Genomic DNA, 24,236 nt, shown 5'->3' on the forward strand with positions numbered 1-24,236 from the left:
TGATAATGAAGCGAGTAGGTTTCTACGCATGAAAAGGCTTAAAGCAAAACTTTAATCAGTAGCTCAATGAACCCAGAGTGGGTGGCACTGGCACATTTCTCTGTATATAGTGTGTTTAATTCCACCTACACTACCCTGACGTAACTTACGTGCTCTACTTTTGAGGGTGTGAAATGCTGTCAAAACACAGATTAGATCAGAGTTTCAAGGCCTTGGTGAAGAGAAGCTGTTTTTCACTCTGGCACCTTGAGACCCCTGCGGAGGTAAAATCTTTTACCACCTGCTGGAGACTGGGGCATGACTGTAGCCACTCATCTAGGGCTCTTCTATATGAGACTTCAAGGTGAACAGTCATTTCTAGTTCAGAATTGAAAGGCCATGCCGTGGCTAACAAGACACTTTGGATTTTAACCTATAACTTGTTATTACATTTCCCTTCTAGGAGTAATAAGACAAAGTTTCACCATCGAGGGCATTTTATTATTCTTTCCAGTGAACTGAGGCAGTGTGTGAGCTGATCAGGGCTTCCTACACTGTGGGCTACACCAGGCCGGAAACAGCGCTCCCCCCCACAAAGCCCTGCCACGTCCCATCTCTCGTCTAGGCCCAGGCACGTGAGCTCTCGCTTTCATTTACACGATGTTGCCACAGACCCCATGGAAATGGGCCTCCGGTCTCTACCTAAGAGCATGCACATTTTCATTTGTACCCGGCTCCAGGTGCAAAGAAACCTTGAACTCAGAATAACCAGAATCCGCATTAACCAGAACCACAGTTTGGAACTGTTCTGTTTGTATAATTCACATCACCTAGCACAGTCCCCTTGTATGCTCTAGGCATAGGTACTCAGGCATAATCTGTAAAACAAATGTACACAGCATTTTGGTAGAATTTAAACACAGACACAAACACACTCCAGAGCGGTGGGCTCTGAGTCTGGGCAGATTTCAGCCCGTCTCCTCCATAGTCAATGTGTAAATCATAATTAGAATAACGAGTAGAACGATAGCCCTCATTAGACAGAAATAGTCAAGTGTATTCACTGTGCTATACTTGCAAATGCAAAAAAGTCGTCTACTATTTTTCTGACCGCTTCCTGTTAGAAAGATTTCCCGCCGCATTTATCAAACTCAGATTTAGGCTATGCTAACTTTGCAATGAAAGAGTGATAAGGCAAACAAATACTGAAATATTTTAAGATTGTAGAGAGTTCTAAAAACGATTTTGATTTGAAGATGCAGGCTCCTAAAGCTAGAACGCTCCAACCACCTAACCACCCCTGGTGAGCAGGGACACTTCGGCAGATTACCTGGGCAGCTAAGACTGTCTGAGGAACCACACGGGCTCTCAGCGGGCGATTCGCACACTAGAGGAAGCGGCTGATCATCTTTCGCTGAAGTCCTGAAGTGTAAATTCCGATGATTTGCAGATTGAGAAGAAAAGGGCGGAGCAGGGAGGGGCGGTGGTGGTGGTGGTGGCGGTGGCGGTGGCGGTGGCGGAGGTGGCGGCAGTGACAACTCCTCACTTGATCTGCAGTGTGTATGGGCACCAACTGGAACAAAAGTCTGAACAGGGATGTTTCTAGCACAGTCTTCATGCTCAGGGGTTCTCACGTTACTAACTTCGGCTAAGGGAGCGCTTCTGGTTTTCCTAGAGGACGGATGGATCACCGCCGTCATCTGAGAAGTCGGTGGGGACGTCTGCCGGGGAGGTCCACTCGGCAGGTGTGCAGCCACAGGGTGCGAGCGAGAGCTCTTTAGGACAGAGCGACCTGGACATCTCTGAAAATGAAAAACTGCCGTGAGAAACTTGCTACAGACACAAACCGTCAAAATGCTGAAGCTTTCTGTAAGTGAACACTGAAGCATTTCTGTGCGTGGATTATTCTAATTCACAGAGAGGCTCCTTCTCACCATGTACTGCCACCCTTGCTACTAAATCTATTAAGGAATAAGCATTTATATCCTTTCATAGAATACTTTCTCTGTAATAAAGATATGAAAGGATATATACAGATGAAAACATTCATCATATCTTTAGTATGAAAAATCAGAAACTTAGTATCAACGATAGCTGGAAAAAATTATGGTGAATTTAAAGTATTAGGCAGCCATGAAAAATCATAAGTAGTGCAAAGTCCAAAACATCCTTAAAAAATGCAGATGATCTGGTGTTAAATGTATAACCAGGTAAAAAACAGAGGTATGAAAAATACCAGCAGGGTGGACCTCAAAGTGACAGTTAAAACAGGAATTATGGATGTTTCTCTAATTTTTATGTTTCGAGCAAATTTTATAATTTAAAAATGTGAATTAAAGAAGTTCTGATGAACGCATATATGTGAAATCTAGACAAATGGCATAGTTGACTTTATTTGCAAAGCAGAAATAGAGACACAGACAAAGCAGAAATAGAGAACAAATGTATGGATGCCCAAGGGGAAAGGTATCTTGTTGGTATCACACAGTGCACCTTCAGTACCTCATCCCAGAATTATGTCTGGGAGTGGGTGGTATTCTCTTTTGGGTCATTATGAAGGTGTGTGTTGCAGGTGTGTGATGAGAACAGGTTTATGTTCTACATTCAACGAATTTAATGTTACTTTAAAGTAAGTATTTACTTTTTTTTTTAAAACCTATTCACTTTTAATAGGGCGCAAAATTATACTTACATCACAATGTTTCCTTGACCAAATTTTAAAGACTTCTTTATTACAAATGAGGAAACAGCTAAATCTAAGGGCAATTTAACTATTTTCAGTTTTCCCTGCCAGCTGACACCATGGTGAGCAGAGTCACACCACCTGGTCAGGGGGCAGAGCAGGAACCCTAGTGTGCGGCAAGGTCAAAAACATCATATTTCTAATATTTTTGATTTTTATTTATAGACTACAAATAATGGCATTTGGGAAACATTTTATGTCCCAAATTTCTGTTCCTAATACTTTATACTTTTCTCCTAGGATGGGTGATCTTCGTTTATTTCTCCAGACGATGCAGGCGAAGTGATTATTTCTAGAACTCACCTCTTTAAATGCTCTCAATCGTTGGAGTGTTTTTTGGCGCTCTTGGTTTATCCATTCTTTTTTCTTTTGCTCCTCCTCTTTTTTCTGGTCTCTTTTCTGTATTTAAACAAACACATACTTGTAAACTTCTCAGAAGTTCTGAGAAAGAGAGGGACTGTCACCTGACCTTACTGCCTCCTCTGGCCCCCACGTCTGCCCCCCACGCTGCAGGGCCAGACAGCACTGTCCCCTCACGATCAAGGCTGACGGGGCAGCGGAGCTCCACTTTGCACAAACTTAAGCCCGTGTGTCATGTTATGCAAATATAAAACATTTTTCTTCAACCACTCACCCTCTGAACGCTATGATGCTGATGAAAATATTTTATGCTTTCTTCAGCCTGCTGCAATCTGAGTCGATGATTTTCTTTGCATTGATCCTAGGGGAATAATATAATTTCATAGATCTGTTTTTCACTTGGTTATAAATTGAACGCCACATGGTTTTTAATATTACCATGGGCTATAGCATAAAAGGTTAAAAGAAAAAAGCACTGCATTGGGGCTGCAGTATAAAGCATTTATTAATAGGAGTTATGGTGTGGCTCATTGCTTCTGCCTTCTCCTCGGTCACGTGATACGGGGCAGTGGGCTGCTTACGGGAATCCCTCCTTCCTGGTAGGAGGGCCACGGCTGGGATTTAGTGCTTTGAGAGATGAAAAAGCAAATCCTCCAAACAAGTGGAAATGAGAGGACATACAGGCAGTCCCACATTCCTAAGTGGGATGTGTCCTAAGGATCTGTTTCAATGCAATTATTTTAAACACATTTCCCCATAATGTTCTAAGTGATATCTCCAAATATACCTACGTAACACATCCAACCTACAATACCTGAAAAATTATATTAAGAACTACATCTCAATTATGCTTAGCCATTCTTAGTATGTTACCTTTTTATGTAATCACGGAGTGTTTAAAAATTAAGAAAAAAATCACTCACCGCATATAAGGACTGAAATGAGCTGAATATTATCTGACTGATATTTTATAATCAACAGTTCACAATAAAATTAATTTTAGCATTTATTATAGCTGATTAGAAGTTTCTACCTATTGTGGTTTTTAAAATACCTGTGTAAGTAATAGGCATTCAATAAATAGTTGTTGAAAGACTTAATTAAAATCTAAAGATGATGGCAAAAGCTTAAATCCAAAAGGAAAAAGAATCTTAAGAAAAACATTTTAAATGTATTTTAATTGTATCCACTGATAGCTACATAAACACACACAAAATTAATCATTGATAAAAAGCCTTATTTTCAATACCTCTTTATCTTTCATAAAAGAAGAAACCCTTAGAAGGGGTAAGAAAAGAAAGCTGCCCTGGGCACTCCTACCTTTCTGTTCCTGAGACGGGCTCTTCTGGCACAGATCCTGCCCCGTTTAGATTCCAGCTGCTGGCACTGCCGGCTGAGTTCCTTCACCTCCAGATTCTTATCATCCTGCAGCCCCATTACATGATCCATGACTTTAAGTTCCTCTGGATTTTCACATGGATCATAATAGATAACTTCATCCTGTTTATCTAGAAACATATTAATGATTTCTTAAAAATATGTCTTATTATTAAAAATAATGCATACTTTTTCTAATGTAAGGAAAGTTAAATATCCTTGTAATTATGATTAACATTTATGTATATGTATATCTATGTGTACACACATACACACACACACAACTTATATAGCTACACATATCAATAAACAGAATTCTTAGAGAAACTTTTCCATGTGATGGAAATATAATTTTAATGGCAACACAGTATTCTCAAATTTAAGCACTCTCTGTTGTTAGAATATTCCAGTGTTCTATTATTATCAATTTCACTGTGATGAACATCTGAATATAAATCTTTGTGTACATTTTTTATTACTTCCTTAGCAGATGAATATTTAAGGCTCTTGATGACTCTTGTCAAATCACCCTCCTCCAGAAAGGCAACTTACATTCCACCAGCAGTATATCATTAAGGTGCCTTAATGATATTTAATCTTAATTACATATTGATTTTTTAAAAATACATGCTAACTGTAACAAATTCAAGCCCTACAGAAGTACACAAAATAAAAAGTGAAATTTCCCTCTTCCTTCACCAACTCTTTGGCATCTTATTCCCAGAGGAAAACATGGACAGTTTGGCATGCATCCTTCCAGATTAACTTTTTTCTAATAGAAGTTTTTCCTAAATATGTAAAATGCTTATAACGTGAAGCTACTGTAAAGTTTTTTGAATATCTAGGATTAAATTAAATGTTCAGGATCTATATGAAGAAAATAACTAAACTTGGAGGAACTTTAGGGAAAAAAAGACTTAAGTAAATGGAGAGACATACCATGTTCTTGGATGGGAAGATTCAAAATTGAAAAGATGACAATTCTCCCCAAATTATCTCTAATGTTAAGTGCAATCCCAATAAAAATTCCGAGTTTTTGGGGTTTTTTTGTTTTGAACTTGCCAAAATGATTCTAAAGTTCATCTGGAAGAATAAAGGAGTGAGAAAAGTCAGAAAATTTTTGGAAAAGTAGAGTAATGAGGGAAGTACTTGCTTTACCTGATACTAAAATGTACCTCCAAGGTACAATAATAGAAACAGCATGGTACTGGCACCAGAAGCCACTCACAAATCAGTGAAAGAAAATAACAATTCATAAATAGATCAAAACAAATATGATAATTCTGGATATGAGACAGGTAAAACTCAAAGCAAAGCAACAGGGGAAAATGTTTTTAAAAACTAGTGATTGGGACTGCTAACAATTTGGGGGGAAAAGTTAGATTCCTACCCCACATCAAAATAAATTTCACCTGGGTTAAAGAGCCAAATGTTTTTAAAAACAAAATCATAAGAATACTGAAATAAAACATAAGTAAATACTGATATAATTTTGGGATAAGGAGGTATAACACCAAAGCAGAAGACTGATAGAGGTGACTTCATAATAATTAAATATTCCTACAAGGCAAGAAAAAGCAAATGACAGAGAAATTATTTGCAACATATGACAGATAATAGAATAACATCTCTAATATAGAAAGGGAATGTTCCAAAGAAAAATGGTCAAAGGCCATGAATAGGCCATGAATAAATGAAATACAAATGGCCAGTAAACATACAAAATTGCGTTCAACATCACTTGTGATTAAATAAATGAAAATTAGAAGATGCCATTTTTTGCTCTCAAGTAGGTGAGAATTTAAATGAATAAGTATGGGGAAAAAGCTATTTTATAATCAGCTGATGGGAGCATCATTTTGTACAACCTGTCTAGAGGGCCATTATGTAGAATGAAATTTAGAAATTTAGAAAATAATAGAGGTGCAGAAAAATGCATATCAAATGATTCTTGTAGTTTTTTTTTTAACAAGTATGTGTCAAAATGTAAAACATGCATTGTCCTTGACCTGATTCCATCTTTAGAAATTTATTCCAAGGAAATAATCTGTTGTATACACAAAGACATGTGTAAAGGAAGGTTCTTCACTACAATGCTGTTCACAACAGTGAAAAACTGGAAATCCCTGCATGTCTATACAATGGAATACTATGCAGCCATTAAAATTTTTGATGGTTTTATTACTTACTGAAATGGAAGAATGATTATTATGTATTAAGTGAAAAAGAGGTTACTGAACAGGATACATAGTTCTGGTTTAAGAAATTGAAAGATTTATAAACATCAGCATACAAAAAAGGCTACAAAGCTATAGAGCCTAAGTATCTCTAAACGATTTAACTGGGGTAATAATAGTTTCCCTTTGTTTTGCTGTGTGTTTACCAATGAATATATTATTTGAATAATAAAGTACTAAAGGGAAACTTTGTTAGAAAATTTCAGATATATTAGACAATATACAATAATTGATAATATGATCTGTATTTCCTTGAATGTGTAATTTAAGCATATATACATTTAAATATATGTTTTACCTTTTATAAGTCTTTTAATAGAGTCCAACTGTGTAACAAGCAGTATTTCTTCATATTTTAATATCTCAAATTTAACCTCGTATAGTTCTAACTGAACTTCATAATATTGTATTTCTAATTCGTCTACAACATTTATTTTTTTTTCTTGTTCTGGAAGATCTTCTATCTTGTTTTCATGAAAAAAATAAGAGCAAGTTAAAATAATTAGTACATTAAAGGCAAACTTTACAAGCATTCAAGTTATTTTCTATTCCTTGCTCAATATCAAATATAAAAAAAGCAAATAGAGAAGAAACACTTTTCCATTTCATTTAATGGGATAAAAATGCCTTCTTCAATGTTTGTCACAAATACTTTATCTCATCCCTGAAATATATGAAAACATTTAGGTTTTGAGAAAAATAAACGGCAATGAGGTATTTACAAATGTTTTCTGCTTTAAAGTCATAATGTTACAGGAAAAAAATTAAGTGACTATGCTTCTAGGATAAAGCACCTCTTTGATTATTCTAAAATTGTGCTGAAAACACGGCTTGATTGATTTTAAACTACTGAGTACTTGATTGATTTTAAAGTACTACATCAGTACTGAGTTTGATGTTATCGTCAAGTGAATCCTACAATATAATATTTCACAAACAGGGACCTCCTTGGTGGCGCAGTGGTTAAGAATACGCCTGCCAGTGCAGGGGACACAGGCTCGATCCCTGGTCCAGGAAGATCCCACATGCCGTGGAGCATAAGCCGATGCCCCACAACTACTGAGCCTGCGCTCTAGAGCCTGTGAGCCACAACTACTGAGCCCACAGGCCTAGAGCTTGTGCTCCGCAACAAGAGAAGCCACCGCAATGAGAAGCCAGCGCACCGCAAGGAAGAGTAGCCCCCGCTCACCACCACTAGAAAAAGCCTGCACGCACCAATGAAGACCCAACAAAGCCAAAAACAAATAAATAAATAAACAATTAAAAAAAAATAATATTTCACAAACATTTTGACCAAAGGGAAACTTCACGGCCAACCTTCCACAGTCTGCAAATTCTTATCTACTGGAAGATGGAATAAGCAAAGAAAGGAAGCTCTTTCACAATGCCTGGAAAGAAAGATTCTACCTAAAATAAAAGTATATTTTTAAAAGAAAGTTTCACTTATCTTTGTCTCACCTTTCCCTGAATTTCAGCTCTTTTATGACTGAAACACAACTCTTTGGCTCTCATGAGTTGCAGAGTCTCCCGAGCTAACATCAGCTTGAGTTTTTCTAACCTGGGAGTTGCTGTGGCCCAGGCAGCCTGGCCAAATCTCTTCTCATCCTGTGCCATTTGTTTCTGCATTCCTGTTGTATTGTAATTAATAAAATAAAACATAATTACAACTCATTAAAAACAGAAAAATTTATCCTGAACTAATTCTTTGTTTATTGCCTCCCGTGTTACCTGCAAAACATCCCTTTTAAAAGAAAAATTCTTGGATTTTAGTGAATTTTTATTGTCATAAAAATAATGCATGGTTATTGGTATAAAATTTTAGATAACTTCATTTAAAAAAAGAAAATAATAAATCATGAATCTCACTTACTTAAAGCAATTGCTTCTTATATTTTGGTGCATATACTTCTAGACTATTTCTATGTTTAGCTAGACAGACAGGAAGATATAGTTTGACCAAAACAAACAAACAAAAAACCCCCCCACAGGATCATCATTCTGCTTTATATCTTTTTTATTTCACTTAATATATCAGGGAACTCTTGCTATTCATAAAAATAGTTATAGAGAATCATGCTTACTGCTACATGGCATTCCATTTTATAAATGTACTATAGTTCAACAAACCGACAGACAATAAGTTGTTGCTATTTGGGTCTACTATCAACAATGATTTAAGATCAAAGTCCTTCACCCAGCCCACAAGATCATATGGTCTCATCCCTGCCTGTCTTGCTGGCATTATCTCACACCACATTCTCCATTCAGGCATACCTCAGAGATAATGCAGGTTCAGTTCCAGACCACCACAATAAAGCGAATATCACAATAAAGTGATTCACATGAATTTCTTGGTTTCCCATTGCATATAAAAGTTATGTTTACACTGTACTGTGGTTTATTAAGTGTACAGTAGCATTATGTCTAAAAAAACAATGTATACTTGAGGCAGGAGATAGACGGGCCCCAGACTACACAGTTTCTCCCCTGTGGACAGAAACTCTGTAATAGCAGAAACTCCATAAAAGCAGGATAATGGGGACTTCCCTGGTGGCACAGTGGTTAAGAATCCACCTGCCAATGCAGGGGACACGGGTTCGATTCCTGGTCCAAGAAGATCCCACATGCCACGGAGCAACTAAGCCCGTGCGCCACAACTACTAAACCCGTGTGCCACAACTACTGAAGCCCACATGCCTAGAGCCCATGCTCCGCAACAAGAGAAGCCACTGCAATGAGAAGCCTGTGCACCACAACTAAGAGTAGCCCCCGTTCGCTGCAACTAGAGAAAGCCCGTGCATAGCAACAAAGGCCCAACGCAGCCAAAAATTTAAAAATTTTTTGAAAAAAAAGCAGGATGATGGAGGAGTCTGGGCCCTTACCAGATAAGAGATAAAAGACCACATATTCCTCATTCTCAAAGTCAAGGAGAACTTCCTGACTACACATGCACAGAAAGGCTCCTTGGAGGTCAAAAAGGGAGGATGTCAACCTACCCTAGGCCTCTAGAATCCATCTTGGCTAAGAGATGCGCACACACACGGGAGGATCCTGAGATATACCAAATACAGACTCAGAACCAGGCAAAGCAAGATGATTGGTCAAAGGAAGAAATGCCCCGTAAAAGTGATTCAGACTACCACGAGGGTGCGACTCTCTCTGAGCCCACCCGTGTGTCTATCCACAGTCACTGTCCTCTTTTTCCTTCTAATAAACACTTTACTTGCTTCACTACTTTCTGTCTCTATGTGGAAATTCATTTCTACACAGCTGACAAGGCCAGGGCTTTGTCACTGGCCACTGGTCCCTGGTGGTCTTGTGGCTAGGATTCAGCGTCCTCACTGCCACGGCCTGATCTCAATCTCTGGCCGGGGAACCGAAATCCTGCGTCAAGCTGCTGCAGGCTGAGGCCATCTGAGATCACATACATACCTTAATTTAAAAATACTTTATTACTAAAATATGCTAACCATCATCTAAGCCTTCAGTGAGTTGTAATCTTTTTGGAATAATAACATCAAAGATCACTAATCACAGATCACCATAAAAAATATAATAATAATGAAAAAGTTTGAGATATTAGGAGAATTACCAAAACGTGACAGAGACATGAAGTGAGCAACTGCTGTTGGGAAAACAGCACTTGCTATTTTACAACAGACTTGCTCAGTGCAGGACTGTCACAGACCTTCAATCTGTACAAAACGTAACATCTGTGAAGTGCAGTAAAGTGCGGTGCAGTGAAGTGAGCTATGACATGAGGTGTGCCTGGACTGTGCTCCAGCCCATGGCTTCCTCACACTTGGCATACTTCCCAAGTTCCTCAGACTTGTCAAGCTCCCAAAAACCAGAGGGCCTTTGCAAATGCTACCCCTGCCTGGAACACTCTTCCCTCACTGTTTTGCTTTCTCCACTTCCATTTACCCTTCAGATATCAGGGCAAGTGCCACTTCTCAGAGGCCTTCATTGGCCACTCTGATTGGGCCTAATTTCTCTCTCCTAAGCTCTCAGAGCCCCATGTTTCTCTTCTTCATGTGGCTTGTTGCCAATGCCATTTTCCATGTGTTTGAATGAATATATAATTAATATAATTAAGGTTTTTCTCCCTTCACCTGACTGTACAGTGGCTGTTTACGCTTTTCCTTATATTGAATCCCCAGTACCTAAAAAATACAGAACCTGGTGCTTAAGAGGCACTCAAATGTTCTCCGAATAAAATGAAAATTACATGTATCTTAGTATAGCATTTTAAATTATTACCTGCTAATGCTTCTACTGTTTTTTCAAAATAATTCACTGTAATATCTTGAATCGAGACTATAGCTTCTTCAGCCCGTCTGGTCCATTCTTGGGCTTCCTTCTGCAGGGCAACTATCCTTTTAGGACCCAGACCATCCTCATCCAAGGACTTCTATAGAAAGAAGGGAAAGTTGTATTAGTAAAAGGGAATAGTAACGTAGAGCCATTAGGAAATTGAAAGGAAATTGGTCACACGGATTATTTCAGCTACTTTTATTACTACTACATAGTCAATTAAACTTCACTCATTCATCAGTTCCTTACTGAGTATGAATAAGGCTCTAAGTGGTGCATCCTTTGGATGACAAAGGGATACTCTGAAGTATAAAGGGAAAAAACCCTACTTTTACTTTGTATTACTCAAATAACTTTTTCTGTAAGGGAATGCTGTCAAGTTATGTTTCTCTATTAATAATGATACTCGATTGTTTGAATGAGATCTGTATTGTTAAGCACTCAGCAAAAGCCTGGTACATGACACTCAAGTGTTAGCTGTTGCTGTGGTTTCTTTTAGGGACATGGCAGGAAGCTTTTCAATAGTGAGATTCTTTTCTGAAGGGCAAAAGTAATACAGTAACCTAAAACATGAATGATCGTGACATATACTACGTCATCTAGTATCCAATTCTTCTACCAAGCATAATTTAGTGACATAAGAAATATACCCAGGTTAGCCATCAGGGAAATGTAAATTAAAACCACAATGAGATACCACTTCACATCTACTAGGATGGTTATAATCAAAAAGACAGACAATAACAAGTGTTGACGATGATGTGGTCAAATCGGAACCCTCATTTACTGCTGGTAGGAGTGTAAAATGGTGCATTTATGGAAAATAGTCTGGCAGTTCTTCAAAAGGTTAAACAGAGTTACTGTAGGGTCCAGCATATCCATATATCCAAGAAAAATGAATACATATGTCCACATAGAAACCTGTACACAAATATTCATAGCAACATTCATAATAGCCCAAAAGTGGAAAGTTACAAATGTCCATCAATTGCTAAATGGATATGTAAATGTGCTATGTGCATATAATGAACATTATTTGGCAATGAAAAAAATGAAGTTCTAATACACACTACAACATGGATGGAACTTGAAAACCTGATGCTACATGAAAGGAGCCAGACACAAATCATTCCATACGATATGAAATGTCAAGAACAGGGAGATTTAGAGGCAGAAAGCAGATGGGTGGTTGCCTGGAGTTGGGGGGGAATGGGGAATGCATATGGAGTTTCTTTTCAGGGAGATGAAAATGTTCTGGAATTAGTGCTGGTGGTTGCAAAACTCTGAATATACTAAAAACCACTGAATTGTACACTTTAAATAGGTGAATTATATGGTCTGTGAATTATATCTCAGTACAGCTGTTATTTAGAGAAAGAAAAAATATACACAGGAAGTAAAGACAATCCAAATAATAGATTTGCAAAATAATGAACAGAACAACTTTCTCCACAGGTTAGGCTGGCATGAGTTTCATCTAAACATGATACCATTTTTATGGTAGCCCGGCAGTGGCCATGAGTGCATGTGTGGAAGGATGGCCCAGTGCAGGGGGCAGAGATCAAGAGATCTCTGCTGTCTTCTGATTCCAGCTGGTTTAGAACCAGAGAAAGCTACTGAACCTCCCCACCCACCTTGGTTCCAGATTCATTTATAACACTGGAATGATAATGCTTATTCTAACTAGTGTTCCATGGCTCAATGAAATAAGAGCAATGACAGCATTTACTAAAGTTTAATTTACTGAATTACAATCCAGGGCCTTGCTATTTAAATTTTCATCCTATTTCTCAGAAGTCTGCATGTGTCCTTAGAGGCTGAAAATAAGCTAAAGTAAATAAGCAACACATCAAAAACAAGTCATCACTTCCCTGGTGGCACAGTGGTTAAGAATCCACCTGCCAAGTGCAGGGGACACAGGTTCGATCCCTGGTCCAGGAAGATCCCACATGCCACGGAGCAACCAAGCCCATGCGCCACAACTACTGAGCCTGCACTCTAGAGCTCACGAGCCACAACTACTGAGCCCATGCGCCACAACTACTGAAGGCCGCGTGCCTACAGCCGGTGCTCCGCAATAAGAGAAGCCATCGCAATAAGAAGCCCGCACACCGCAATGAAGAGTAGCCCCCGCTCGCTGCAACTACAGAAAGCCTGCGTGCAGCAATGAAGACCCAATGCAGCCAAAAAATTAAAATTAAAATTTAAAAAAAAAGTCATCAGCAAAGAAAGTGTGTAACCCTTGAAAATCTGCAGAAATCTTAATGTATTAAGACGACCGATGTAAAATGTCTTCATCTGAAATCAATTTAAAAAATAATAAATTCAATATATCTACAATATAACTAAATATAGAGTAAACCCGAAGTGGAAACACAGATTGAATCTTAAATGCAACTGAAGAAATAGTATACGATAAAGAATAAATCTCATAAAGTAAAAATATAAAGAAAACGTACCAAAATAGCAAGCTTACATGAAGTTGCAAGTTCTCGCATATCCCTGAATGGCTGCAGTAAATACTGGAAGAACATGGTTGCAGCAGTAACTAATTCCTGGTATGCTTCATCTTCCTCTCGATACACTTTCATTAATGCTACCATGGTGTTGGCTTTTTCATGCCCTTGAAGCACCTAGAAGGCAAAATGTAAATAAAGCTCACGTGTGGACAGTATTTATAAGATCATACCAAACCAACAAAGCTAAAGAAACCTGAATGTTCTAAACTTTAATGCGTCAATTTAAAATACTGATTAAGGGCTTCCCTGGTGGCGCAGTGGTTGAGAGTCCGCCTGCCGATGCAGGGGACGTGGGTTCGTGCCCCGGTCCGGGAGGATCCCACATGCCGGGGAGCGGATAGGCCCGTGAGCCATGGCCGCTGAGGCTGCGCATCCGGAGCCTGCGCTCCGCAACGAGAGAGGCCACAGCAGTGAGAGGCCCGCGTACCGCAAAAAAAAAAAAAAAAAAAAAAAGTTCATTCTATATTTAGCTTGAGAGGATATAATTAAGATTTTGAAATGTGGCTGGATTGTTCTCTTACACCTCCCCCTCCTCAAATGAAGGCAGAGAAAAATCATTCAGATTAAGTACAGCGTATAATGAGAAAAAGGCGAGCAAGAGGCATGTCAGGGTGTGGGATAGAGCACTAAATCTTGACTCAGGAGAGTCAGCTGGTTGTGGATATATGAGCCATATTTTTCTCTTAAACCCTTTGGTGAATTTGTGAATCCCCTTCAGTTCTGTAAGCTTACCACTCAAAAAATGAATTGTTCCATCTCGCTAATTACCTCTTTCAAGCTTAAAATTGCACTCATGTTGCTGCTGTTCCACACTGATGAAGACAGCTCACATCCTGTCGGCTGTCCACTTGACCGAGTCTTTATCACCTAAAAAACCTGTGTCCTAGAAGCACCTTCATCCTCTAAAACATTTTGTCTCCATTATCGGTCTTCCCTCATACACAGAACCTGTCAGTGTTTACCTTCAGTCTGTGTTGTCATTTCCTACACGGATGGGATATTTCTAGCTTTGCTTTCAGTATTCTCTGGCACTTCCTGTCAAAACAGCCAGCTCCACCAGCATCTTCAGGGGAAAGGTTTAAGGGCCTACCCTGGCTCCTAACTGCGATTAAACTTTGATTTAACTTAGTCCTCTCGCTATAGGCCCCACGGGGCTTCCGCGGAATTCCCCTCGATGCTCCCCGACAGGTGAAGAGCACCTGCGAGGCTGCTAGCCCTTCCGCGCATCACGCTGTTAACCTGCTCCTTCCCCGCGCTGGTCTGCGGAAGGACCCCCCTCTCGCACTCGTCCCAACCTGGAAAAGGGCCCGAGGCTCAACCGAGAGGCAGAAGGACCGGGCGACGGCCCGGCGGGCGCGTACCTGGCGCAGCCGCGCCCCCGCCTCGTCCCGCCGCGCGCGCAGGACCCGCTCCCGGAACTCGCGCAGGCTCTCGCAGTCGGCCGCGCATCCCTCGGCGGGGAAGAGCGCGTCGCGCACCGCGGCGCCGCCGCAGGCGTCGGCCGCCTGGCCCAGGTAGCGCTCCAGCTGCCCGCACAGCTCCTGCAGCGCCGCCTCGCCGAGGTCCGTGCGCGCCGGCCATACCAGCGTCCACAGCCCGAGCCCCAGGCCCCAGGCCCCGCCACCGCCCGCGTCCAGTTCCGGCGGCAGCCGCGGGAAGCAGCGCTCCAGCGGCGGCCACAGCGCCGCCAACTGCTGGTGCGCGCCGCGGAGCCCGGCGGCCGAGAGCAGGCCTGCCCAGCTGGGCGGGGGCGCGGCGGCCTCAGACACGGGCTCGGACACCAGCTCGGGCCCGGGCTGGCTCCCCTTACGCCGCCGCCGCTGCGCCGTGCGGTCGTGACAAGTCACAGCGAACTTGCCCTCCACGTCGTTCCAGGCCACGAGGAAGCGCAGCTGGTGCCGCTCGGGCTCGGCGAAGAGGTCCTCGCGGACCGGCACCCAGCCCTCCAAGCTGTCGGGTTGCTCGTCCTCCATGACCGCCGGCGGTCAGCGCCCGGAGAGCTCGGCTCGCCGGAGCCTGGTCTCCCTGCACCCCCAGCCACTGGACTGTCCGGACCGCGTCATTTTTCGCTGAACTGAAATCGGCGTCAGCACCCCAGCTGCCGCAACCCTCGGCACTTTTGATTGGCTGCCCGCGGCCTGTGAGGCTTCCAGCACGCTTCCGGGATTGGTTGGGTGATAGAAGGGAGGGTTCGCGACAACCAATGAAAAGGTCAGAAGGTCGCCGCTCCGAATCAATCAATGTCGCAACCTCGTCTGGAGCCCGGAATGATCACTCTTGCCTCACCTTTTCCACCTGTGTACACACTGACGTTGAAAAAAATATTTGTTAAATGAACGAGTTATTGTCTTAGCCTCCTACACTAAACTGTGAACCTCTTGAGAACGCAAACCCAGCTAGCTGACTTGGTCTTCTATTACTGGGTAGAAGCCACAAGCTTATTGGTATCAATTCAACAAGCTTTTATGGAATGTTTGCTGTGTGCCTGTTTTGGGAGGCTAGGCGCGGAGGGGGCATACAAAAAACGTACAGTCCCTCCGCCTTCAAAGCATCCCAGCTCCCAACCAACATGTTTAAATATAATCGGTGTTCTAACACGTCATTTTAGAGATAAGGAAACTGAGACCCAGAAAAGAAACGTTTCTTAAGATACACAGACATGTTTATGTATGACTGATTCACTTTGTTATAAAGCAGAAACTAACACACCATTGTAAAGCAATTATACCCCAATAAAGATGTTAAAAAAAAAAAAGATACACAGACACTTAGGCAATTAGACACTTCAGACCACCTGGCTATTGAAGACCTGTTTACGGAGATCAGGAGGTGTAGTTTGCAGGTAGGGATGGAGTGTGGGTTGGAGCTGAACCTGTTCATACAACAGGGTATAAGGCAGCACAGGGCTCTACCCAGGAAATGTACAGTGTAGACAGAAATACAGTACATGTCAGCTCCCGTCCTGTGAGAGCACTGCTAGAGGGGTAGTGGGGTTGGAGGACCGAGGGGGGAGGAGCGAGAAGCCCAGGGAGCGGGGAAGGAACCCTTCATCAAAACATGGTTTGTGAGGGCTTGATTCAGGAACTAGTGAAAGGGCTTTTGAAGTTTTTGAGCTGGGAACGCCAGGAATCAGATTTGTACTTGCTATTATTGCCCAAGGTAAAACAACAACAACCCCCCTCACCCCCCCAAAAGAAAAAAACCAGGGCCAGGCTGAAGCTTTGGTTAGGGGCATCTCTACACCCCCCCCCCCAAGATAATCCCAAGGCATCTAGCAGCCTCTGTGGAATGTAGCTTGAAGGTCTAAAGGTTCCTCTATCTGAAGGTCCCTCCCTTTAATGTCGAGGAGAGGTGGGGCTATGGGTTCTTGGATTCCCAATAGCTACTCTGGCTGTCACCCAGTCCTCCTGGAGAGATAACCTTCTAGCTGAAGTGATTTATTTTTCCTCAAACTGTTTTTTAATATATCATTTTATCTAATATGATTTCTTATAATTCTTTAATAGTCTATTTTAATATCTTTGAATATTCTTTACAGTATGTCTTTACTGGTTTTGTTTTATAATCTTATTTCTATTAGTCTTTCTAAATTATTTGCTTTTTCAAAATGAAAATAGCAGGCTTTCTAATTATAAAAGAAAATTTTATTTCTTGTGAAAGGGGAATAAATGTATATATTCTTAGAAAAAATGTGGAAAAGTATACACCAAACCTAATAATTGTTGTTACCAGGATGCATGACTGGTTTACATTTACTTTATGGTTCTTTTGTAGTATTTGCTTTTTTCTCAGCCAAGTATTATATATTATTTTACAATAAAAAATAATTTTAAAAAGTAATAAAAGGCATATATAATTATTATAAAATGGACGAATCAAAGCTATAAATAAAATAACTCAAAAAAGATAAACCCTGCTTTCATTTTGTGTGTGTGTGTATATATATGTGTGTATATATATATAATTATATTGTAATAATATTTTGCATACTCTTCCTACTTACAAATATATTGTGGACATTTTCCACATTAAAAATATAGGCATTGGGGCTTCCTTGGTGGCGCAGTTGTTGAGAGTCCGCCTGCCGATGCAGGGGACACGGGTTCGCGCCCTGGTCCGGGAGGATCCCACATACCGTGGAGCGGCTGGGCCCGTGAGCCATGGCCGCTGAGCCTGCGCGTCCGGAGCCTGTGCTCCACAACGGGAGAGGCCACAGCAGTGAGAGGCCCGCGTACCGCAAAAAAAAAAAAAAAAAAAAAAAAGGCATTGGGCTTCCCTGGTGGCACAGTGGTTGAGATTCCGCCTGCCAATACAGGGCGCACGGGTTCCAGCCCTGGGCTGGGAAGATCCCACATGCTGCGGAGCAACTAAGCCTGTGCGCCACAACTACTGATCCTGCGCTCTACAGCCCGCGAGCCACAATTACTGAAGCCTGCGTGCCACAATTACTGAAGCCTGTGTGCCACAACTACTGAAGCCCACGTGTCTAGAGCCCATGCTCTGTAACAAGAGAAGCCACTGCAATGAGAAGCCCGTGCACCACAACAAAGAGTAGCCCCCACTCACCACAACTAGAGAAAGCCTGCGCACAGCAACGAAGACCCAACGCAGCCAAAAATAAATAAATAAATAAATTTAAAAAGGTATCTACATCATTATTTTTAATACTTGCCAAAACTGAGTTGACAGTGTTGTGATTTATTTAAAGAATTCTATATTGGTAGGAATAGATTAATCTCAATTTTCTGCCAATATAGATAATGCTGTGGTGAACATTCTTGTACATATATCTTTGCATAATTTATTCTTTCAAATTGTTTGCTTTTGATATTTTATTTGGCTTCCAATATTTTTATTGTATAGATAACTGGCAGTAACAGTGTTTTAAAAATGAAATTTTGATTAAGGTTTCAAAAAGCAATAGATGTAAAATTCTGAGATCGAATCACCACATGCAAACTTTTCAAGGAAATGGTCCAGAACCCAATTCATGCCCTCCACCAGTGGAAGAAAATAAAAAGGGATCAGAGTGAAGAAAAGAGGGTATTTGAGAGGGAGACTGGTGGAGCGATTTTTCTGGAGAGAGCTATTGTTGGACTGGATGGGGAGAGTTGGAAGCCCCACCCTCTATCCCCAAGCCCAGTGTGGGGTCTTCAAAGGGACCCTTCAGGTAGCTCGCTGTATTTCCTGCAAGTGGGCCAATGGTGGCCTGAGGAGAAAAGATTGGCTGCTTTGGTGGCAGAGCCAGGGGGAGTGGCTGCATTGGAATTGTCTGCACCCCAGAGTTTGCCAGGACCAAGGATGGAGCCTACATCCCAATATCCAGATGTGGGCCAGCAGGACGACAGAGCCAGCAAGGAGTCACCTAGATCCTGCCTGAGAGAACCAGCTGCATGGGTCAGGAGACCTCATTTGAGAAATCTTGGAGGTGGCCCACCAGGGCCTGGAGGAGGAGTGCAAGGGACCCCCTGGAATAGAGGGGTTCTCAGCCTGGTCGTGGGAACTCCAGGGGAAAGGGCTTATCATGGTAAACCCTAGAGATATACAAAAGCTCAGAGAGACAGAGAGTGCTCTAAGCACCTGCCTGCCCCAGAGAGCCAGAAGCTAGCACCCACCCTCTGTGGCACCAACGCAGATAGGAGCTGTCTTATCACCTTAGCGCCTCCTGCCCCTGGCAAACAAACCAGCAGCTAAGGGAGGAGGTGTGGGAACAAGAGGCCGACCTCATCCCCTCCTTTCCCAGGGCAGACTTCCAGCTACAGAGGCCTCAGCTGGGGAGGGGAGAAGATTTTGATGCTGGCTAAACTAAGTTTGACTTTTTTAAAAATTTATTTATTTATTTATTTTCAGCTGCGTTGGGTCTTTGTTGCTGTGCGTGCGCACTTTCTCTAGTTGCGGTGAGCAGGGGCTACTCTTTGTTGCGGTGCACGGGCTTCTCATTGCGGTGGCTTCTCTTGTTGCAGAGCATGGGCTCTAGGCACGCAGGCTTCAGTAGCTGTGGTGCATGGGCCCAGTTGCTCCGCGGCATGTGGGATCTTCCTGGACCAGGGCTGGAACCCGTGTCCCCTGCATTGGCAGGCGGATTCTTAACCGCTGCACTACCAGGGAAGTCCTCTAAGTTTGACTTTTTAATTAACGTATTGGACTGTACATTCCCTTACTGAATGGAGACTATGCCTTCAAGCGACCCCAGGACTCTGTGTTACCTAAGAGGGAGCAGAAAGTCACGGGTGTGCTCGATTTTTATCCAGAGAGGGGAATAAATGAGTAAACGTTCAAGGAATAGTGGGAGAAAAAAAATTAAGTTGCATTTGACTACCTTCAGATTTGTGCTTATTCAAAAGACTCTGGGAAAAGCCCCTCAGGCCAGGTGGAAGGTGCACAGCCTGGGGACTCTCAGAAGTCCTCCTTCTCTGCGTGGCCTGCAGCCACCCCCCTGCCCTTGCTGTGACAGCCCCCAGCCCTCTATTCATGACCATACATCAGGCCCTCGGTGGAGCCACCGGACTCCAATCCCCACAGTAAATGAAGTAACTCAGGGGACAGCATGTAACCTCTCCTGGTGACACTTGAGCAGTCAGCAGCGGGCAGGTCTATATTTGGGCTTTCACTCATGAAAGGCCTGTTGCTATTTGCAGCCGGAGCCAGCTCGTGTTACCCTTGCCTTTGCTGCCCCACTTGTAGAAGCCTGGGCTAAAACAGGCAGGGGTAGCCCGCGGGGCACGCAGAGGTCACAGGGAGGGAAAGCCTGCTGAGCACGGATGCAGTTTTCTAGCAGTTATCCAGAGCCTCCGAGTTAAAAGAAGAATTTATGGATCCTTAAATTAACAGGCAAGTTTTTGGATAGGCATTCTTCAAATGCAAATTGTATATTAGAAGCTCAGTAACTTAGTACCAGAGTGTCAATGCAGTATCTTTCCTTTAGGTGGGAAGAGATATCATCTTAAATGACAGATGTGTACATTGCAATAAACAGTGCGAACATTTCCTGTGCCTTCTTGGAGCAAGGATTCAAGAATGTGGTGTTGGTATGGGACGTGAAAGCCTCAGATGCAGATAGAGAGAGGCTGGTGATTCTTGCAGTGTGTCTTTAGGGTATTTTTAGTACAGGGGTCCATTTGTTAGAACAGTTTGGAACCCTAAATGTTGATACCATTTGGCTATGGTATCGGGTTGATAAATACCTTTTATTTGAATCTGCGTGTGCATGCTGACAAATGATAATTTTATGCTTTGATTCAAATACTGAAAAACAGCTTTGTAATCAGTTTTCATCTGTTATGCATACCCCCTCCTCCTACAGAAAGTCTTCAGGTGTGGGCTGTGCTGATTTGAGCCATCTTGCAAAACTATACAGCTAACACTTTAAAGCAAGTTTCTTTAGCTGTGGCTGAGAAATTGCCAGGGGCTACATTGGTGAGCTTCTAAAATTGTAAGCAAAATTATGTTTGTGCCCTTATGGGCTCACTTTTGGGGAGAGAATTCACAGCTTTCAGTAGATTCTCAGGGATATCCATGACCCATAAAAGGTTAAAAAACTTTTTGGGGGGTGACTTTTCTAATTAAAGCACAGGAACACACCTCCCATATAAGACTTAGGCAAAAGTCTTTTTTTTTTTTTGAAACTGTGGATCAATTGCATAGAGTAGAAGCTACCCAGCTAATATATTCGTTATAGACTTGATTTATTACATTTCTCTAAGCCTTGGCTTTACATTTATAAAATGAAAATTTATTGTTAATATTCCTTTCTCCCCCAATTGTGAACATTTTGTTAAGACATGGAAAGAGCCTGGATGTTGAGGGGAAAAGGGAGTGTCAACCGTGGGGTATGTTGCAATACTCCTCCTTTGCTACCCAGGTCCCAGACCAGTTTGTATCGGTTTATTCACAGGGCAGATGCTGGCCTGGAAGAATTTGTTCTTATTAGCATCTGTGCTCAGTGGTTTCCAGTCTTCTTGCCTGTTTAACGCTTTGATTTAGTGTTTCACATTCCAGCAACAGGCTGAAAGAGTTTCTCAGGATGATTTATTGCTAACACAGAATTCTGGTTTTCTCCCTTTTGGAAGCACATGGAAATGTAAGTGTTATTTTTAGCTGGGCTGCTCCTCAGCCCATAGGTGGTATGGTTTTGTGGGAAAATGGGTCCAGATGCAACTCTTTCCCTGCCTGGGTTGAGTCCAGCACTCAGAACGGCGCTGGATACTGAGTAGCCCCAGATCAATCCTTGTTAAATGACATCAGCCACAGTAAGCCATTTTTCCTCACAGGGACTCAGTTTTGCCATCATAGAGTCAGGAAATTGAGTTATATGCTTTCCAAGGGACCCTCCATCCTTAGAATTCACATCTCTGCCCAGGTTCCTTGGAAGCTCTTGCTATAAGAAGGGGTGATCTCAGAGCCAGTGCCCGTGTCTGGATGTGAGGCTGCTCTGCTTTGGTGCCTTCTCCCATTTTCAGCTGTCTTCAAGGGACAGAATGATCCCACTGTGGCCACAGGTGATGCTACACTGCTCTGGTCGCTGTGGGTTTTCCCTTTCTGACCCCAGCCCTCCCCCTCCATGAGTGACCAGGTGGGAGACTTCTAACCTAGCCCAGGTGGGAGACGCTGAGGTCCTAGTAATAAAAACAATAATAGTAACAGTAACAACAATAACAGCAGCTAACATTTATTGAAGACTTACTTTGAGCCATGTACTGTGCTGAGCACTGTACACACGTTATTTCCTCTGAATGCCAACTTTATGAGGTAGAAACTATTAATAAACCCATTACACGGACTCATGAAAGTAAGGCCTAGAGAGAGGATTTTCCCAGGGTTACACTGCTAGGAAGTAGCAGAGACAACGCAAACACAGGACTTTCTGAATCCAGACCAAAGTGACCTCAAGGAGAGGTAAGGGGAGCGGGTAGAGGGATGTTACCTGGAGATTGAGGAGACAGAACCAGAATCAGAGTTAATTGGACATTAGTTAGATTTCAGGATGTCAAGGATGAGCTCCCGGTCTCTGATTTGGGTGCTGATGGGAGTGGGTTACTAATGGCTATTAGGAACACAGTGGTCCTCCCCATGGTGGATGGGCGGGGAGCTCTCAGCAGGAAGAACAGCCTGAGCCAGGGCCTTGTGTGGGACTTACATGAAAGGATACTGAGAGAGGTCAGAAGGAACAGCAATGTCCACTGGAGAAGGCCAGGCTGTGTGGGGAGGTAGAGCTAGGATATGAGGGGTGGGGGATAAGTTCCCTGATACCCAGGGGACTTGGGACTTGCCAGCAGTGGAGCCCTCAGAATACAGGACATATAGACTTTCCACATCCTCCTGGGCAAAGCAGCATGGTGCTGTGCTTACACTAGGCAGGAACTCTCCTGAGGAGAGCCATGGCGTGCACAGCCAGTGGACCATAGAGACAAAATGGTTTCAAGGAGGATTCCTGCCTACAAGGTGACACTCAGGTGTGATACTGGAGCCACAGAGGGAAACTGTGTGATTTTGGTCCATGCGACCAGAGCCCGTGCTTTAAGAGGGGGAGGTATCCTGGGGTCCCAGGACAGAGGCAAGTGGTGTCTCTGAGAAGCTGTGCACCAGCCCAGATGGGTCAATCACTTATTCACTTGTCCGGGGCCTCCTTTCCACCAGGAATCATGTCTTATTCATTGGACCCCCAGCATCCAGCAGTCCTGTTCTCTCTCTTTTTTTTAAAAAAAGATTTATTTTATTATTTATTTATTTATTTAATTTATTTTTGGCTGCAGCAGCTCTTAGGTGCGGCACACAGGATCTTTGTTGAGGCATGCAGGATCTTTTCTCTCTCTAGTTGTGGCACGTGGGCTCCAGAGCATGTGGGCTCTGTAGTTTGCTGCATGCGGGCTCCCTAGTTGAGGCGTGCAAGCTCCGTAGTTGTGGAGTGTGGGCTTAGTTGCTCTGCGGCGTGTGGGATCTTAGTTCCCTGACCAGGGATCGAACCCGCATCCCCTGCATTGGAAGGTGGCTTCTTTACCATTGGACCACCAGGGAAGTTCCAGTCCTGTTCTCTTGAATCCACCTGAATCCACACTCCTCCAGGCCCATGAACAGTCAGGGCCGGTGTCAAGGATGATGCCCAGCGCCACAGTCTCTGAACATGGTGGGGTCACCTGTGATCTCTGTGAGTGCAGACTCCCAAGTCACTCCGTGTTGCCCCACAGCGTGCTGGGGCAGGACTTCTGAGACTCTGGCCTGACCAGGTGGGACCTGTAACACCCCTGGAGCAGAGAGAGCAGCCAGGAGCTAGGAGTGAATACAGAAGTGCTCTTAAGCTCGGAAGACCTGCTGCTGCTGCAGGCCTGTAAGAAGCCCCTGGAAGTGTGACCCTCTCATCCTCTCAGCTTCTATTTCCAGATCTAATTGCCCTCCATCTCATTCCCCTCCCCTGCCCCCATGATGTTGTACTAGAGCTCAAAGCAAATGTTCGTGGCGAGACACTACTTCTATGCAATGGGGTTCTTCTTCCCCCACCCCCAGCTTTATTGAGATATAGTTGACATATAACTTTAAGTAAGATTAAGGTATACATGTGATGATGTGGTGCACATATTTATTGCAAAATAATTACCACAATAAGGTTAGTTACAGCCTCCATCACCTCACATAATTACCTTTCTTTTATGTGTGTGGTGAGAACGTTTAAGATCTACTCTCTTAATAAACAAATGGGACCTGATGAAACTT

At 42.8% G+C, this 24,236-nt stretch overlaps 1 protein-coding gene and 1 long non-coding RNA gene across 9 annotated transcripts in view; one reads left to right on the forward strand and one right to left on the reverse strand.

The window, feature by feature from the left end:
* Positions 1–24,236, reverse strand: part of WHAMM (WASP homolog associated with actin, golgi membranes and microtubules) — a 56,845-nt gene that overhangs the window by 1,293 nt on the left and 31,316 nt on the right. For 4 of the 8 annotated variants that reach the window (XM_033402932.2, XM_033402931.2, XM_033402930.2 and 1 more), the window contains 9 exons: positions 14,825–15,835; positions 13,470–13,643; positions 10,957–11,107; positions 8,155–8,324; positions 6,995–7,160; positions 4,403–4,590; positions 3,357–3,443; positions 3,026–3,121; positions 1,310–1,781 (listed from right to left, as the gene is read on the reverse strand). In XM_033402932.2, coding sequence (XP_033258823.1) covers positions 1,310–1,781; positions 3,026–3,121; positions 3,357–3,443; positions 4,403–4,590; positions 6,995–7,160; positions 8,155–8,324; positions 10,957–11,107; positions 13,470–13,643; positions 14,825–15,502 — 2,182 coding nt within the window. In that variant the 5' untranslated portion in view covers positions 15,503–15,835. Of the gene's footprint in view, positions 1–1,309; positions 1,782–3,025; positions 3,122–3,356; positions 3,444–4,402; positions 4,591–5,492; positions 5,543–6,994; positions 7,161–8,154; positions 8,325–10,956; positions 11,108–13,469; positions 13,644–14,824; positions 15,836–24,236 lie in introns of those variants that run through there. The other 4 variants (XM_033402934.2, XM_033402935.2, XM_004278304.4 and 1 more) reach the window with 3 other exon arrangements.
* On the forward strand, positions 1,711–8,132 carry LOC117196000 (uncharacterized). Its single transcript, XR_004475975.2, has 2 exons — positions 1,711–1,848; positions 2,963–8,132. It is a non-coding gene; the product is annotated as an uncharacterized LOC117196000 (long non-coding RNA).

The sequence above is a fragment of the Orcinus orca genome, chromosome 2, assembly GCF_937001465.1.
Source record: "Orcinus orca chromosome 2, mOrcOrc1.1, whole genome shotgun sequence".
NCBI lineage: Eukaryota > Metazoa > Chordata > Mammalia > Artiodactyla > Delphinidae > Orcinus > Orcinus orca.